Genomic DNA, 20,368 nt, shown 5'->3' with positions numbered 1-20,368 from the left:
TGTGTGTGTGTGTGTGTGTGTGTGTGTGTGTGGTGTTTCTGAAAAGAAAGGAGACTAAAGGAAAACCTCTGAGCCATTATATGTGTGTATTTATACAGTGTAATACATGTGTAGACATTTTCCTTTTGCTTCACCTAAATTAAGAACATCTGTATAAAGTAGATATTGACTTTGTGATTTAACAACATCCCAGTGAATGTATTAGGATCTAATGCTATCCCAAGCAAGAATAATGAATTAAGTCAAAAACACACCTGAAGCATATATTTGTCTTATGAAATATATAATAAATAGATAAGTGAATGAATGAATGAATGAATGAATGACAGTTGAGAGTTTTTGAGGGACAGATTTAGCAATACACAACTAGAAACATTGGGCTTTCTCATGAATTGACCACTTTTTTCAAGAATGTCATAAACTGCTTTGTGTGTCTATTAAGGATATTTGTTTGGGGGCTCCTGGATGGCTCAGTCATTAAGCGTCTGCCTTCGGCTCAGGTCATGATCCCAGGGTCCTGGGATCGAGCCCTGCATCGGGCCTCCTGCTCCACGGGAGGCCTGCTTCTCCTTCTCCCACTACCCCTGCTTGCGTTCCCTCTCTCACTGTGTCTCTCTCTGTCAAATAAATAAATAAAATCTTAAAAAAAAAAAAAAGAATATTTGTTTGCATCCTTCATTGCACTCAGTGCATTTTGTTATTGTAAATAAAGCACCTAAACATGTCTAAGTAACATTTGATTTGTTTATATTGGGAATTGGGAGAATGTGTAAGAATGGCTTAGCATGAGCATTTTAGACTGTGGATTGAAAAAAATAAGCAAGAAGAAATAAAACTCTAAACAAAAATTCATTGGGGCATGGAAGAGGGAAATCCAGAACAGCCAGTGTCATTGTCTTTGAAGCTTTAACTGAGCACTGTTTCCTCATCTATTTTTATTGACTAACAAAACAGCTGGTCATGTTTTGCTTCAATTATCATTTTAGGTTGACAGGTCAGTTTCTTTTCCTCTTCAAGCCTCAGTCATTTAAACAATAATACTCTATTGACAGGTCATAAAAACGTGGATATTGGCAGCTATATTTGACACAAAGTTTTTTCAGAGCTCATCATTTAAGTTGATGTATTAGAAGCACAATCCATAGCTGATCACCTTGCCCCAAACTGGGAAATCACGTATTAACACAAACAACATTCCTTGCCTGTCTGCGAGGCACTGAGTAGGTAAGTACAACTTGCTTTGCACTTGATGAACTTATGGTTGTCTATTGATTCAAAGAACTTGGAAACAAACATCTTACAGAGATGCTTTCAAATAGTTCCCTCTGATTATAAATATATCTTATGGAGGTTTTATAGAATGCATTTGCCCTAGCTGGCCAACAAAATCTCTGTTTTAAATTTCTATTAAAAATAATGCCATTTTGAGTGCTATGCTGCATACTTTTCATGTAATATTCCAGGTAATATCCACAACATGTCCAAGAGATACTATTTTTAACTTTATTATCTTAGAAAGTAGAAAAATGAAGCCAAGAGTAGTGAAGTAACTTTCTTAGATTGCGCAATTTTTACGTGCCAAATACAGGATTTAGCTTGGGCTTGCCTATCGCCAAAGTATATTTTCAACAATTTTATCACATGAGTCTGTATAGGAAAGAACATACTCTCATATGCTCACAAATTACAGCTGTGTTCAATGACTGTGTTCAGCTCAGTATTTCAAAATTAAGTAATGTATTCATTCAATAAGTATTTTGAAGATATACTCCACACAGGGCACATACTGATACGTAATTGTGAATAACACAGACAAATAAATCATAACACAGTGTAGAACATGTCAGAATCATCACATAGATATATGTAGAGGATGACTGTGCATTTGAAGGAGGGGTTGCATTTGAGGGAACATCAGAAGGAGACATCCTGGGATCATTTTATCACTTCCCTTTAAGCCATCCGGCATTTTCTATTCTGTAGAATCCTGGACTTCTCAAAGTGATTATATAGGGGGACATCAAGGAGGTGAACTATTTTCCACAGACTCATGTCTCTTATTGAAATAGCTATTCACATGTCTAGAGCTGAGGTTTCTATTATACTGTCTTTCCAGTTCTGATTAATGACAATTTGACTTGTCTTCTTGCTCTTCAAGTCCCGGATATGCTGGGCATAGAAGACATATCAAATCTATTGTTGTGAGGAAGTAAACAATTATAAGTGAATAATGAAGAGTATAAAAAAAATAAGCAATAATACCAGGGCCAAAATAAGTAAGCTTGAGATGAATGAAATGAAAACAGATGGTTGGAACATTCCTATCACAGGAAGAAGTATCAGGCGCAGGAGCTTACTTCAGGAATTCCTGTAAATTGATTTACAGATACGACAACAGGAGAAGAGAATTGACACCACTTCTACAATCATCTGACAGCCTACTAGTACATAAACAATTCAGAAAATATCTTGCCAGATTCAAGAGCTAATTCTATTGAAATCTAGTTAGAAATTGAATTTTAAAAATTATGTTTAAATGGTTCCCTTGTCCCTAATAATCTCATAGCCACTCAGCACACCCAGTTTTCTTCCTTTACTCCCACAGTTCGTAACTGCCTATTTTATATGGGATTATGTATTTATTGTCTACCTTCTCCACCAGAATGGAAGTCCCACTTGGGCAGGAAACATGTTTTCGTTCACCATGGTATATATAGCAGGTGCCTGGTTCCCAGGGTCATTCCATGAATTTGCTGCTTGAATAAATGAATAGTGATTTTAAAGGTCTATTAGTATTTACCTCAGTATTTTTGTGTACTTGTCCCTCTTCTCCAAAAGAGGAGCTCCTTAAGAACAAAATTATAATCTTAACTTGTATTTGTGTCTTCTGAGTCTAGGCTAAAGAGATACTCAACCATTTAGTGTTAAGTGAATTAATTCCACCCAGATGTTGCAACATGCTTCACTGATGCAAACAATTCCACCATAAAACTTCCTCAAATGACTACAATGGAGAGAGAGGGAAGATCCCAGGACTTATTGAAAATAGTTTTCCTTATTTCTGTCTAAAGAAATTCTTTGTTAATTTGAATTTTTACAGTACTTTTCTGTGTTTATGTGCCTTATATTGTTAGTTATTTCCATGTTGACTGACCTGTACCCAAACCTTGAAACTTTGATCCCACTCCAGCCCAACTCCAGCCTCTCTCCAAACACAGGCTAGATCTTGGTACAGATGATAATTCAGTGCTATTTCCCTTAGCAAACAAAAATCCAAGATAATAGTTTACCAGACTAGACCAGAGTGCAAGAAATCACTTGGGAAGTTTATAAAAATGCACTGATATTCAGAGAGTCAAAATCGATGAGAGTAAGCTACATTTTGCTTTAAACTATAAGTTGCACAGAGAAATCTGAATTTTAATAATCATGCTAGGAGGGTGAGTTGAGAACCTCTGGGCCAGATCATAAGACTTGAGAGTTTAAAGAGGATGTTTTATGCATCCCTGCATTGTCAGTGCCCATGCCTGACCCATAATTGGTGTTTACATGCTCCCTTAAAATGTAGATGTCTATGCTCCCGGGGCAATCTGTTTTTTTGTGATATATTTTATTTTGTTAAACTCTTTCTGTCCCAGAATTCAGTTCCTATTATTTCTTGTCCTATGCTCTGGCTTGGTCACAGTAGAAATTCAAACTATTGATATATTTAATGAGAGCCTTCTTTATGCCATCAGCAACTTCCAATATCACATAAGATATCTGAATTGTTTATTAAGAGCCAGTTGAACACAAAAAACTTGACAAAGTCCTATAGCCATTGGGACCCACACAAATTGTTTAGTCATAAATGAATAAGAGTTGAATTCACTCCTTTACAAACCAGTAAAAGAATCTAGATTTTGTTCTTCAGATAATGCAATGTCATAAATTGAACTGTGCTTAAAAACAAATTTTATTTCAAGTTATATGATTTTATGTCTCCTAAAATACTTTATTCACTACTATTTTAAAATTGCAAATCTCTAATAATCTTCCACAAAACTGAACAGAAATTGAAACAGTGGTATCTAAAAATATGTGCAATCAAACAACAAAAGGGCAGTTTCACTGCCTAAGTGACCATATTTTAATATGATAGTTTCTGTTTATGTTGCCATTACAAAATTTAAACTTAACTTTTTTACAGCTTTTTGCAGTTCTTAAGCACACAGGTATGTAGGCTATAAAATTTTTAGTATCATAGTACTACAGAAATTTTAATATCTTAACTTAGAAAGTTGTCACACTCTTAGAGATTTTTCTATTTTAAAATTTATGTTAGTAATACATGAACAATGCTTTCTTGCTGTAAAGCATTTAACAGCACCACAACCTAATGATACATCTTAGAAAGTTTTCTATGTCAGTATCAACCAAACTATCCCATTTTTATCAATTCTGTGTAATATTTTGTGATATGAATGAACCACAATTTATTTAATCATTCCCTTATTAATAGGCATATAAATTGTATCCAACTTTTCTCTTACAAAATCAATACGGCAATAAATATCCTCCATCATTGCTGGTTGTACTCATGCCTAGTGTTTCTTTTACATAAATAGATAAAAGTTGACATGGGATTTTTTTGGTTGACATTTTGAATTTTATTTAACACTATTAAATTGTCTCTCCAAGAGGTCATACCATTTCTGTACTACCCCCAACAACATGACAGGGTCTATTTCTTCATATATCTGTATGATATATAAGTATATATTTGTATAATGCAAATTGTTACACAACTTTTCTTTCATTTTGATGAAAAATATTATGCTTAACTGTTACATTAATTTTATTTTCTCAATTATTTGTAATGCTTTTCACAATTTAATATGCTTCTCCATTTATAGTTTTGCTTTGGTTCACATACTTTGCTCCAATTTTGAATTTCCTTGTGTCTTCTTTGGTATATGCTTCCTATATATCCTGGACATTAAGTTTTGTTGCTTATATGTGCTACAGTATTTTCTTTCTTTTTTTCTAGTTTTTAGTTAATATATTGTTCATAGAACAGAAGTTTAACTATTTTTGTGATATCAATCTCATATTTTCTTTCTGGTTTCTTAGTGTTTCTTATGAATTCCTTTTCCCGTCTGAAAGCTTAATAAATATAAACTACAATTTTTCTAATATTTGTTAGAGTTTTGAGTTTTATGTTTGACACTTTAAAACATCTGGAAGAGATTTTGTGTATGAAGAAACACAGGATATTTTTATTTATTTATTTATTTTGACAATTATCTAAGTACTATTTCACTGCTAGTCTATCCATTTTCAACTAACTTGAATGCTAAATGTTTTACAAACTAAATGCCATAGGATACAGAGTTCCCCTTCTGGAATCTTTAATTCATACCTGATGACTATATAGGTAGTCCTAATTTATTATACTTGTTGGCTCTTACGTAGCCTTGTTTCTTGTCTATATTGTGAGTTTTGATTGTGAGCTCATGTTCACTGGAACTTTATCTTCGGGATTTTATTGAGGCCCCAGCTGAAGCTACATTCCTCCAGAGAGGATTTATATTTTGCTTCTACTAGTCATTTACCAAACTGGATCCATTTTAAATTAATATTAAAATTCCTTAATAGTTTCCTGTCTGTAACATAAATAAAACTAATGGACTACCTGTTCTGACACCATCTCCCATAGTGCAGTATGTCAGCCTTAGGAATGGAAGATGAAGGTATTCAAGCAACGAGTCAAAAGTATTGTGACTTGATGGTATAAAATAGGTTTGAAGGTGGCGTATCAAATTCTTCCCTGATGTTTATGAAAAGCAATGGTCCTACCAAGTCACTAGAGAATGATTACATATCCCCTAATAAATCTGGAACTATCTAGAATTTTAAGTGCTGAAATATTAGACCAAATAAACTATTAAAGAGAATGAGTTTGGCAAGTAAGGATTTTTTTTTTTTTTTTTTTTTAACAAATGGAACAACTGGTTCTTTGTCTTAGGCAATACAAAGTTTACGGTATTTTCTAAGAATTTCTGAGACCCCCTGGTTAGGACTTTGTGTACTCTTCTAATTGAGGCCTCATATACTATTTCATCAGTTTGATGTTGCAAATAAAGAATCCTAAATGTGACATGCAGAATTTATTTATAGAACATTATTTTAGCCCCATCCCCATATTTATAGATGTGGAAAAAGAGTCAAATATAGAATCATGTAGCTCTTCACAAAGAGAAAATTTCATGTGCTATTATTTTTTGTGTTTCACATTTATTATTAATAGGTTGTTATTCTTATAATTCATCACGGACACTACATATTTTAAAGGGCATGTGAAGCTGCATTAACCAGGAATAAGAAGTTATGACCATAAGTTAAGTATTTATAATTAATTTTGATTTCAAGTAAATAAGGTATTTCTAATATTAAATATCCATAAAAATTGTACAGAGAAAACCCACATTTTTAATCAGAGTATTTGGCTCAAAATCTGAAAATACAATTACATTACAAATTTCATAAACCTTGAAAAATGAATTTAAAAAAATTGTTAATTACTGAATACTCTTGGTGGCTTTTTGTCCTCTTCCCATATCTGGGGATGTCTAGAGTTTAGGATTGGCCCTAGAATGTTAGTTTTCTATCATGGTGAAAAATAGCCAAATACTCGACTCCTTCAATTTTGTAAACATTTTTAAAACATGTCAATGAACATTTTAATCAACTCTGAAAGCACAAAAGTCAAGTGTTCCCTTTTCATTTAAAACTGGCATCCTTCTTAATCTGGCAGCTGAGTGTAATTAACCTGAACTGTTTTACTCTCAGCTTAGAATCTAGAACTTTCTCTTGCCCTACCTCATGGGATAGAAAGGCATTTATTGAATTGCTAAGCATCAAACATATGAAAGCATCCCTATTTCCTCCCAGATTCCTTACTTTCAATGCTCCTTCATGATTTTGCTAGATCTACCTGGAATTTTCACCCTTCCTTCTCAGTAAATGTTTGCTGAATTTATGGATATTGCTACTGCTTCCTTTCTGTGTTTGTTTCTGACACCAAAAAACCCCCCCAAAAAACCAAAAAACAAACAAAAACAAAACAGTTCTTTAATAACTGGACTCTAGCTACTTCTCAAAAGCTTCATAGAACTGCTTTATTGTTTTTTCCATTCTCCTCTCACTTTTTTCCCTCCTTTCCTGTTTCATTCTCTCTGTGTCTCTTTCTCGTCCTCCCTCCCTGTCCTCTCCTCTCCCTCTCTCTTCCTTTCTTCTTTCCTTCTTTCCTTTCATTCAAAATCATTGCCCCAATGCATTCTCTTAGTCATGTGCTAATCCTTAGTGACAGGGTTTTTTGTCCTTAAACCCAACTAGGATTGCATCACCAACACCTGTCACCAAATTTGTCCAGTATGGACCTACTGCATTCGTGAACCTCTAACGTTGCCTTTATTTTGGAACACGGGTGGTCATATGAGCTGTGCCAACCTGGATAAACACATTGAATCATAAACTCAGTTTAAGATGTGGGGTTCTTGTGTTTCACCTTTGTGCTAACATTCTAATTTCAAACCTATTAGGTAATTCTCAAGTCCCTTTCCCTAGAATAACCAGTTCCTTGTTTGGCTCCCATGTATGGACTCCACCTCTTCAGCCAGCCCTGTGATTCTGCCTGTACTCCTTGCCTCCTGTCTGGATCTGTCCTCTGGAGACCACAATAGAGAAAAAAATACCCCAAATGTGCAAGACACAAATTGAGGAACAAAGGGAGGAGTAGTTCCATACACTTTGTACTGGCGACAGTGGTTAGGTATAAGGGTTCTATTGATGTGTATCTTCCCTCTGCTTTAAGTAACTGCATAGAAACTAGCAGAATAGTTGCTCCAACGATGGGGAAGAATATTACCCAGGGAGGATTCTGCCCCAAATCTTCCTGAATATCATCAAAATATAACTTTTTATGCTTTTAAGAATGAAAGAAAGGGCAAAATATTTTTTTCAAGTCTTAGCTTAAATGTCACCTTTTTGTTGTGGCTGATCATGACCATTCTAACAAAAAATGCAAACCTCCACCATGCCTCATCCCCTCTATCACAGTCTGTATTTTCTATAGAACTTATTACCTTCTGGTGTGTAATTTATTTCTTCATTATTTTTATTGTTAACGGTGTGTTTCTGCCTATTATAATACAGGTCACACAAAAGCAGAACTTTTCTGTGTGTGTGTGTGTGTGTGTGTGTGTGTGTGTGTTTTATTCACTGATGTACCCAAGCACATAGACTAGTACCTGGCAAATTTAGGCACTCAATAAATATTTACAGAGTGAATGAATAAATGGACAAATGAAAATACCACATCAAAAATGTTCTTTAGGGATAGATATACATTCTGACTCTATAATGAGAATATTTAGAAATAACAGTTCTTTCCAGTTGCAAGGAGGTAAAATGAATGAATTAGTTTCAAGAGGGATATTTATATTTGTTGTTCTCTTTCTTTGATGGCATCATGTTTTAAAATTAAGTATGACCATACACAAGCTCAAAATGAGGTCCTGGGATTTTGATTATTAATCAATGGAAATTTTCCAGCATTCCAAGGTGATGATTTATAGCCTCCATGTGAAAGACCTCATGAATAGACCTTTCATTACAATTTCCTCAGAATAGCAAACTCCCAGCTGCCCCTTCCAGTAGAGCCCATGATTTAACTCTGGAATTTGTTTTGACTCACTGACTATAAAGGCAACTGAAAGGAACATGAGGGAGTCATTGAAAAACTGCAGGTAAAACCCACTTTAAGAAAGAGAGGGGGGAAAAAATCCATCTGAGTAAACAGATGAAACATACCAAATACTTATGATATAACAAAAGGGTTCTTCATTTTGTAAAGGGCATTATCTCAGGATTATTTTATTTTATTTTATTTAAAGATTTTATTTATTTATTTGAGAGAGAGAGAGCGAGCACAAGCAGGGGGAGGGGCAGATCATGAGGGAGAAACAGACTCCCCGCTGAGCAGGGAGCCCAATGTGGGGCTTGATCCCCGGACCCCAAGATCACAACCTGAGCTGAAGGCAGATGCTCAACTGACTGAGCCACCCAGGCACCACTCTCAGTATTATTTTAAATCGTGCTTCACTGACAACATTTTTACTAATGAAAAGTCTCCTATATGAATTAAAATAACACGGCTGTTTTATAGGAGATTGTCTGGGGCATCAAAGAAGATATGGAGCCTGTGTTGGGAGACTTGGGTCCACCACGGTGTTTGTCCAGAGACTAGGTCTAAAACCTGTTGGCTGAGTCTCATTGGACAGAACAAATCAGTCAGAGCAGAACAAATGGTGCTGATGGCCTTCACTGGAGCTGCTCTGTGACTAAATGTCTGATTTATTTATGTTTCCAAATGAAGCCCTTTTTTATTAAAGGAATAGTTCTGTTAATTTTAAATTATCCTCTTACTGCATTTAACTTCGTTGACTTTAGGTATTTAGAAAATGGTTTGCTTCCTGACCTGAGAGGATTCATATTCCCAAGAAAATTAAGCCCTAGACAAGATGTTACAGAGAAATGCATAGCCTCACAGTAGATATTTCTGTTCCAACGATAAAAGCATTATTTTTCAGTATGCTGAAAAGGGAACCCAGGTGAAATGGTTTTTTATTTTATCACTAGGAAATACTACAGAGAGGAGACCGTCACTAGCTCTTGAAGGCAATCTTTTTAATATGTGGATTATTGCTACTGATTTATTTTACAAACATGGATTATCTTTACACTTATCCATATACATTTTAATTAAGGTAAATTTGCAGAGAAAGGATAACTTAAAATGAACAACTAGCATCTGAATCCTTTCCAATGAAAAGGGAGGACAAATTCTTTGGAGAAATGACATCTGCTAAGACTGGGCTGTCCAAAACAGTGACTATTACATTAAATTAATTAGGATTCAGTAAGATGAACAAATTGCTTGGTCGCACTAGCGATTTTTTAAGTGCTTTATAGCCACCAGTGTGGTAGTGGCTAGTGGTTAGCACATTGGACAGCAGACATATGGAGCACTTTTATAATATAGAAAGCATTTCTCTAAAGTGTTTCTAAAATGATTTTCAATGAAAAAATAAGATAAACAACAATAACTCACACACAAATACATACATTGCTCATACACCAGTCTTTCAGAAACACCGATAACGGAAAGGATCCCACCACTTAAAGAGTAGTAGAAAATTAAAAAAAGAAAAAACAGAACCCTCAGTTCGATTTGTAAAATCTATCAGAGAAGATGAATGGCCATTGTAAGGATAAAGAATGAATCTGCTTTAATGGAGCAGAATAAAAAGAAAAATACAGCAGGTAATTTCTAAGGTTTATCACAAAAGCCTTGAAAGAAGGACTTTGAATGTATATTTTATCTGTTAGCACTTTACATGTTGATGACTTAGAAGACTAATATTCAAATTATGGTTTAGGGATTAAAAGTGAAAAGCAGGTAATTGTCATATTAAAACATTTAAACTTGATGGACATTACCCAATCATCTGTGCTATTTGAAGCACCCTTTGATCCAGAATTTTTCTGCAGAAAAAATAAATTTTTTACTCTACATACAGGTAGATCAAACCGAAGTAGATCAAACCATGTAAATCAGTATCTAAGACTCCCATTATCCACTCTCCAACTTACTGGCTTTAAAATGTCTAAAAGAAATTTCACAGATAAGATTTTATATCATTGCAGTACAGTTAATCAAACCATTTATACGAATTTGTTTTTTTCTATTGTATCTATTACATCACCCAGATTTGTCAAATTATGGATTTGTCATGCTTGACATTTAATTTCAAATGAGCCAAGTCTTCCTAAAATCATTGGAACAGCTACCAATTAGAGTACATCCCAAAGATAATGTGAATGGGATGAACCAACATGCACATGAAGCACTACGATTTATTCAACACAAGTATATCGGTAAGGAAAGTGGAGCAAACCTAATAAAGGGTCGTGAAAGCAATTAAACACAACCTGGGAGTGGATGGATCATCAAGCATAGAAGGAAATCTGGGGGGATCCCAGTGCCTTTCTGTGCAGCCACCCAGGACCTGCAGTTGAGGATAAGGGGCGGGGACTAATCCAACAGCCATTGCTATTCCTGAGTCCTGAGATGCATCCTTTGATCAATTTGCATTGATTTTACTAAATTCTAAGAATGCAGGTCATTAGGTAGCTACATTGTGATGATCTATTGAAGTTTCTTTCCAAGATTCTACTGTTTATGAAAGAGCTATAAATAAATATTGCCTTCAAGTATGAAACTCTTGAGGCTACTTAAGATGTTTAGTATGTGAGCCATCACAGTTACTCATATAATCCTACACTCTGACATCTTTGTTACCACATTTTATTCAGACACACATGTTTATATTATTGGAATAAATTCTCTTTGCAGCAGAATAGTAACATCAATGTACTTTTTAGCTGTGTAGGTTTTGTCAAGCTCATACAAAGCCTGTCAAAGCTAACTATAAGTATTAGAAGGGCTCATACTTGTCCCACCTAAGATAGAAATTTTGGGCACCATGGAAGAGTTAAAAGGATCCCATAATGAAGGAGTTTCTTTCTTTTACCAGTAGTGACACATAGAAATTACAGTTCTTGTGCATTGTACAGATAAAATAAAAGTTAGCTGCTATGATCATCCCTAGTGCCGTTTTCCCACCCTGTGTTTTTCAGTTTAGCTCTTGATAGTTTCATTATACCTGGAAATTTAAACCTGAGGTCACTCTTAAATTTAAGTCATATCTTGACACTCAATAATGGTTGCCGTCCAGAATACCTTTTTTAGGTGTGTAAAATAAAGAGGCTTTTGAAAATCTTTGCATGGGAACCTAAGAAAACAGAGAGAAGTGAGGCAGGATGAGTGAAGGTGTTTATCTCCTGTATTACTGGCCAGTTTGCCAACCTCATCTTTGCCTCCCTATGCTAAGATCTCCACAGGCCAGCATCATCTGAACATAAATCATTCTTAAAGCTTCCCTTTTTTGGCCTCTGCTAATCTGATTCTATTGCATTCTGCCAAGTGCTCGTAAAGTTGAATCACAAGCCTTAAATATGTGGAGTAAATTTCTTAAGACTGATACTAAGCATATGAGGATATCAATTGGGTATACAAAAATTAACTGAAAATGAAAACTAGAAATTGAGATCCCAAATTACCTGTATTTAGAAATCCATGTCCATCCAGTTCATCATTAGCAAACTCCCTTTTATTCTTCCCACACCCACCTCCCACTCCAAATTACAATACTCAATCAATTGGAATCAGAATGGGCTGAACCATATGTAAATTATCCAGAAGTGCATAATGTTTCTCAAACTTTAATGTGCACATGAATTATCTGAGGATTCTGTTAAAATGTAGATTCTGGTTTGATAGGACTGGTATGGGGCCCAAAGTTCTGCATTTCTAATATGCCTCTAGGTGATGTTGATACTCTGATTCACAGATGACACTTTGAATAGCAAAGTTTTAAAGCAGAGCATTATTGGCTTTCCCAAATTGTGAACTGCTTCCTATATTCCACACTTCTCATGTTGACTCGCAACTTCATATCCTAAAAGTTGTACTAATTATGACCTTTCACAAACATCAGAAATACTATAATATGCATTACTTGGCTAAAATGAAAAAAAAAAAAAAAAACAACAAAATGTGACTAATCAGAAATGATAAATGATATCTGTATTTTCCAATTAATTATTTATACTTCACTTCTGTCATAGTTGAAAATTTTATTAATAGTGCAATTTCTAACATATGAGCTATTAACTTTTTAATGACATTTGTAAAACATTAATCAAATTTATGAGGTTTTCTCCTAAATTATGACACTCTCATGTCAATTTTTATTCCAAATTCATTAAGCATATCTAGTTTAATTGTCTGAAAAAAGAGATGCTGAAGGCATTTTTAATTTTTTTAATTTTGCCATTGAAAGTTACTTATATTTTATCCTTTTATTATCCCACAGACAGAGAGACAAATATGTCTCTTTTCTTTTCACAAAAGGAACAGTTAGATGTTAGTCAAATAACTGTTCAAAAAGCCTAATACTGAAAAGGCTTATTGTGCTAGTTTATAATCAATTAAAATACACTTTATTTAGTTTTAAAAATTAAAGTAAATATAATATAGATAGAAGTATTTAAATATACCTCTATTTTTCCTAAATTGTGTTTCTTGAGCTATATTCTCTCATTTTTTCTTCTTAATTTTTAAAACAAAATCTTCAATATTTTCTTATTAACCACTCATGTTGTACAATACATGATCCCAAGAAATCACATCAAAATATTATGCTAACCTTCAAAGATGTGGCCGTGACCACTTTCAGGTGACATCTTGTCAAAAGATGTTTCCTCGCCTTTCTTGTCTGAATCATTCACAGAATCATCAGACTGGGTCCCAGGGTGACTCTTAAATGTTGGTGAACGTAAACTTCTCTCACTTTCCACTTCCTGTTAGAAGACATTAAAGGGATGTGCATTAAAAGCTATCAATGGGAAACAGATATGATTTTCAGGGGGGTTAGAAGGCAGGAATGAGAGAGGAGGGGGGTTCCCATGACTGATGTTTCCAATATGCTTTGGGTAAAATTTTGATAACTTAGCCAAGAATTGCAAACACATATCTGACACTTAGTTTACTTTTCTGCCACTAGTTCCGCTTCTGAATTAGCTTTTCTTTCATGTGGCTTTTTTGCTCTCATAAATGAGAGAAAGTGGAAATAAGGGTCACAATACAATGTAATATCTGTTAATAGATGCAACTGCCTAAGACAAGAGAAATGCCCATGAGGGACTTCAGAAAAATAGCAATATATCGACATTATATGTTTAAGACAGAAGGAAATGAGTTTTTTTCTTTTAAATGTCTTGCTCATCCCATAATAATAATCTTAGTTAATTACAGAGCTCCCAAATTACAAACCCATTCAGCCACCATATAGTAAGTAAGTTTAGCAATTCATAAAGATTGTGAAATTACTTCTTTGAGATAGTGACTTAAAATCGAAGCAATAGAAGTTTCCCAAAGGAAAAAACGATAAAGGATATTTCAGATAGAGGGAATCTAGTGTTCCTTATTTTATAGATTAAATAATAGAATCTAATAAAACAAACCACATCAATCAGACTAATTATTTTGAATAAAAAATTGTAAAAAGCTAGTAAATGAGCTAAGACAGCTTGAAAAGCAAAAGTATATATTTTTTTTAAAAATCAAGTAATATATTGAAAATTGTCTCAATAGCTACTCATAAGTCTTAGATTTTTGTATATGAAGTTATAGTTTCTAAACAACAGCAATTCAAACAACGATGTGACGAATTGCTCTTCACTTTCATCACATTTAAAATATACTGGAATGAATGAGTTAAGTTTGAGAGACAGCCAAAAACTCTAAAACATTTCTTAGAATAGACACACTTTCTATGTCTATGATAGGATGTAAAGGCAAGGCTTTTGGAAAATAACTGTTTAGCATGCTTATGTTTTCTAATTTTCACATCCATTTACATATATATTATCATATCAAATGTATATATCAATATATAATTAGAAAATAGTGGTATGCATTTAATCATCTCATCTTCACTCTCCAAATACATCATGTATACTACCTTCATTACTGTGAACTTGGTCTGGAACGAAAAACATTTACAGGAGAAAAACAGAGGAAAGGAGTTTCCATTTTTTCAGGGCACTGCCCTGAACATTTGTGCTTGCAACTATTATAAAAAACCCAAAGGTCCATAATGGTAGTGATGTTTATGCTGTTGGGACACAATGTCAGACAGGCCTGGCATGTGGGTGTGAGCTCCTTAGCTGGGGAACACGCAACGTCCTCACCTCAGTCCATTCTGGTATCCTCTCCCACTGTCATGCAAAGTGATTGCTATGAACTGGATGCAGTATTCATCCACTTTTGTTTCAGCAATTTAACCAAAATCTTAGCATCAGCAAAAATAAATAAATAAATAAGATAAAGAGAAAATGAAAATGATTCCTGTTCAGAAAATTTTGTTTTGACAAAGGGTAGAATGCTAAATACGGTCCATGGACCCAGTTGATGACATGAAAAGATCATCTCTCTGTTTAATATAGAAACATGGTAATGTGATTTGGTGAAACTGTTTAAGAAAATATCTCAGCCAGTGATGACACTAACTTATGCTATATTGGTGTTCTCAACTTCAAATTCACAAATACCAAGAATACATCATATGCCGTGGTGGTAAAAGACCCCACAGTCAATATATGAATGCAGTAGACCTGCTTCCCAGCCTTGACCTTCAGATCCAAATCATTCTGTGACAAGTTCCTTAGAGTAAATTCCTTAAGTCAAGTGGGAGAGAGGGGTTTGTGTAGGGGCATAAAACATCTTAGATAAGATTGAACTGAGCTGTCTCTAATTACAGCAGTGATCTGCTTTAATCTCTTTTAATCTGTTTTATGCACTGTCTCCACAAAAGATTTACTTTAAGTAAAAATCAGCACGCTTAAATAAATGCAAAAACACCAGGTTAGAGGGAAAATAATGCAGCACTTGACGTTGAGAAACTTGGATTCAAGCCCTCTCACTATTTATGAAACTGTGTGGCCTTGTTTGAGTTCCTTGATGTATCTGAGACTAAGTTTTCTCATATGCTATGTAAAGAGATTTAGTCACTAAATATCTAACATTCAACAACCAACCATCTGTAGTGTAATTTTATTTGAAATAAAACAAAATAAAAAGTTATTATTCATCTTTTGTAGCTTCCACTCTAGTGAGGGAGACAATGATACAGCACATAAATCAATGTAAATATGCAACTATGTACAGATCAGGAAAGAGAAGTATCTAAATAGTGAGTGTCTAATTTGGGGGAAATAACCTGCTGAGAAAGGTCATGCAAAACTCCCCTGGGGAAAAGATCTGCAGCTGATATTTGAAGGAGAAATGGGGCTTAACTAAGTGAAGAACTTTCCAGGAGGCGAGAACAACATGTGCAAATGTCCTGGGGTGAGGGGAAGCTCAGTAGATAGAAATGAGACTGAAGCAAGGAGCCTGAGAGACAACAAGATGCTGGATGACCTGCAGGGGTAGGTAGAGGCTAGAATATGATCTGGAGGGCCATATTAACTATTGTGGTCCTAATGAAATGGGGAATTACTGAAGAATTTTAAGCAAGTGTATATGTGTGTGTGTGTGTGTGTGTGTGCGTGCGCGCACACACACACACATGCATATGCACACATGACATAATCAAGTCTGTATTGTGAAAAGCTCAGTCTTCCTCTAGAGTAGGTTTTTTCAACATTGGCATCATTGACATTTTGAAACAAACAATTCTTTGTTATGGGGGCCTATTCTGTGCATTGCAGTATATTTAACAGCATTTCTTGTTTCTACCCACTAGATGCCAGTATCACTACCCCCCACAGTCATGACAATCAAAAGTGTGTTCATATATTGCCAAATCTTGTGCAGGGAGCAAAATCACCCCTGTTTGAGGATAGTTCTAGAGTAAGATAGACTGGAGGAAGGTCAAAATATACATGGGAAGATCAGTGAAGAGCCTGTGACTGTGCTCCAGGCAAGCAATGTCCATCTTGGACAGAGTGGTGATGGAGATAGAGAGAAGTGAACTAAGTTGAAGGCTATGATGCAAAACTGACAAGGTTAGCTAACAGATTGAGTCTGAGGAGAGAGAATTTCATTTTTCTTTTTGGCAAATACAACGAAAGATATTGTAGTGCCATTAAACAATGTCAAAACACCAGAAGAAGGCTGGTTTGGGACAAAAGACAGATCATGAGTTTGGCATCAAGATGTCCAAATGGCATTTGGATGTGTAGCCTTGGAGCTTAGAGGCGAGGTCCTAACTGAACAAGCAATTTGTGAGTCATCTGTCTTTTAGTGGTAATGGAAACAATGGATGTGGATGAACTTGCTTCGAGTGTGATGAGAAACAAGTCCAGGACCAAGCCCTGAAAAAGGCTGACATTTAATTTTATAGTAGAGGAGCAAAATCAGACAAGAAGAAAGAAGAAAATCAGAAGGAAAGGATATCTTCAACAATATTGAACTCTTATTGAGAGTGTAAATTTGGTAGGGACTTAAATATATCCTTTCTTTTTAGCCACATGAATATAAACTGTTGAGCAAAATGATTTTGGTGGAAGTAAAAAGGTTGGAAGGCAGATTGTAGTGGGTGAAGGATTGACTGGGAGACAGTGAGTGTAGATAACTTCTTGAATAATTTAGTGTTAAAGTGGAAAGGAGAAATAGAGCAATAACTTGAAAGACATTTTGTGTAGTTTTGTCTTAAAGGGAGGGACTGCATATGTTGAAAAGCCAACTGGAAGGATTTAGTGAGATGGAGAGTTTGGCGGTACAGAAGAGAGATGGAAAAATAACGATGTAAAACTCCTGAGAGGGGCAAGAAGATGGAACCCAACGCATAGATAGACATATAACCCAAAGATAGAGAACATAAGGCATTCCCATTATGACTGAGGGGAGGGAAAGTGACATTAATGTATATATAGATAATCTGTATGCTTGGTAGCCTCAAGATAAGCACACTCCTGTCTGACATAATTTATTTTCTCTGATAGGATGTGAGGTCTGATGAAAGTGGGAGGAGTATTTGAAAAGAATAAAGAAAGTTTAATTTCGTTGCTGTGGGGAATGGGGAAGTGAGATAGCAGACAGAGATGACCAGGGCTAATGCAGCACTGGGAGCTCATCTGGGGTTGGTGATATTAAATGTACAGGGCTACACATAGACCCTGTTAAGTGACTTTGTCTGAAAATTCTCCACAGTTCTACTTCAGGCAATGAGAAAGTAGGGAGCTGAATTCAGCCAGGTAGAGGTTTTGTGAGGAAAAAATAAAAAGAAAATGTGTGTTGCCGGGTAGGCTAAGGTCCACGTGGAGGGCAGGCACAAGAGAATGTAGGTTACTATTAAGACAATTAAGAGAGTGACTGGGAATGATACACCATGGAATGTAAGATGGATTAAAAGGGAAGAAAGTAAAGGAAGGGTACATTGGAAGACAGTAAAAGGATCAAAAGACTGAAATCGTGGTGAATTTAAAGACCGTTTGTACTGTGAATACTTGGCAAAGCAAATTGGAAAGAGAGGAGACCAAGATGTCTGCTTTAGTGATTTGAGAAATAGAACAGTTACAATGACTAGGATCTGGTCATGACCACTAAAATGGAAGCAGAGGGGGTAAAGGAGTAAGTCATTAAATAGGAGAAAAGCTAAAAACTCAGAGGCTATCCTGGTGTCTCAGGATAATGGAATGGCTTGGAAGGCAGAGAAAGACTGTAAGTTAAGTGTCAATACTTCTGGAAAACAAGGGAAACAACCAAAATTTAATAAGTAACAGTGATGAAGGGGGACAAGGGAGTACATCTGACTGGCGTGATTCTCAAATGAGTCAAGTTTTTAACAAGAGAGTGGGAGAGAAATGGTTAGAAAAGACAATGGCCTCAAATTACATGAGGATTCAGGGATAGCGGTGTTTTCAGGGATAGCCATGTTTCTTTTAAGCATGAAGGTAGAGGAAGCATTTAGAGAATCTTATGGTACAGAAGAGGTTGCTCATTATGGAGAAGTAATACCAGAAGCACTGGTGGAAGCTCTGGCTTAAATAACATCTAAATAAATAAAATCTCTCAATAATGTCTATAATCTTTTCTAGCTTTAAGACACCTTGAAACCAGGAAAATATGGAAAACTTAAGCTTAAAAGAGAATGAGATAAGTTTTTTGTTATTTATGTACATTTCTTTCTTTAACATAATGTATAATTATAATCTTAGAAGATAAATTATATATTTTTTTATAATATGAGAATGGAAAATGACAACCTTTAATCATGAGCTAACATTTACTTCACAAGAGATCATAGAGCTATGTAGGATCATCTAAAATGCTCAGAACATCTTACCAGGCATTTCAAAAGAAAATGGTTTGCCTTATTACCTTATATTTTTTCATCTTAGTATGAATCCATGAGTGAAGAAGTCACTGAGGAGGGAGGGGGTGAAAGATGAGCATGGACTAATAAAATGAAAATGTTTGGACTTGTCTATATTTAAAATGCTGAGCTTGCTCATGTACATTCCCAAACTCAGTGGTTTCTTGCCTTTAGAGAAATAAAAATGTTGAAAAAGGCAAATGTAGGAAGTTTTATGCCGACATAAAGAAAAGGACAGAAAAAAAGAAAGGGAAATTACCAAAATACAAGATACAAGAAAAGAGATCTCTTCATAATGAATTCTTTTACACTGTGGGGAAAAGGAGGACTCCAATCATGGCTTGAACAGTGCGCATGAATGAATAAGAAGATTGTTGTTGCTGTTTTTAATATTTTATTTACTTATTTGAGAGAGAGTGAATGAGGGAGAGAGAGAAAGAGAGAGAGCACTTGGGGGGGGGCGGGGTGTGGAGGGAGAGGGACAAGCAGACTGCCTGCTGAGCAGGGAGCCTTATGGAGCTCAATCCCAGGACCCTGGGATCATGACCTGAGCTGAAGGCAGACACTGAACTGACTGAGCCACCCAGGCGCCCTAAGAAGTTTGTTTTATATTCCCTTCTTCCCAGTCCCTTTCCTGGAAGACTTTGACTCCTCCCTCTTTGTACTAAAAGTATCCCTTCCTTCATAAGCCAATGCAGTGCAGCCTCCTCTATGAAGCTCTTTCAATCATTCATTCTATACTCATCTTTCATTCATTCAAAATATTTTTTGAACATTTAATATGTCTTAAGAACTATTCTAGGCACTGTGAATACAAAGATAATTAAGGTGCAGTTTGGGTCCTCAAGAAGCTCATAGTCTAGTGGCAGAGAAAGATATACCAATTGAGCCTTATAGTACAAAAATGAGTGTGTAATAATAAGGAAACATAGGCATCCTGGACACACAGAAGGAGGATTCCTGGGTCAGAGAAAACTTCCTGAGGGAAGTTATATCAGAGCTGAATCATGGGCTGGAGTTGAACTCCATCCTGTAGGTAACAGGAAACCTTGAACGTGAATCAAATAGGAGTGATTTATACTTTAGGTAGATATATTTCTCAGCTATATGAAAAATAAATACTAATGGGATAAGAGGGCAACATCATATAGGGTAAGTGTAATAAGAAATTTATTAAAATTCCAACCAAGAGACAGAACACGCCTACAATAGAATACTGAGACAGAGGAGTAGAGAGAGAGAGAGAGAGAGCACATGAAAAAAAAAATATGTGAGCATAAAGTTAGTAATTTGTAGGATAAAGTAATTTGTAGGAGGATTGG

At 35.4% G+C, this 20,368-nt stretch overlaps 1 protein-coding gene across 1 annotated transcript in view; it reads right to left on the bottom strand.

The window, feature by feature from the left end:
- The window catches only part of XIRP2 (xin actin binding repeat containing 2), a 311,886-nt gene that overhangs the window by 84,654 nt on the left and 206,864 nt on the right, over positions 1 to 20,368 (bottom strand). The window contains 1 exon segment of the mRNA XM_078070938.1: positions 13,374 to 13,527. Coding sequence (XP_077927064.1) covers positions 13,374 to 13,527 — 154 coding nt within the window.

This window comes from Halichoerus grypus, chromosome 4, assembly GCF_964656455.1.
Source record: "Halichoerus grypus chromosome 4, mHalGry1.hap1.1, whole genome shotgun sequence".
Taxonomy (NCBI): Eukaryota; Metazoa; Chordata; class Mammalia; order Carnivora; family Phocidae; genus Halichoerus; species Halichoerus grypus.
The sequence above is the reverse complement of the archived record's forward strand: the minus strand, read 5'-3'. Positions and strand labels throughout refer to the sequence as shown.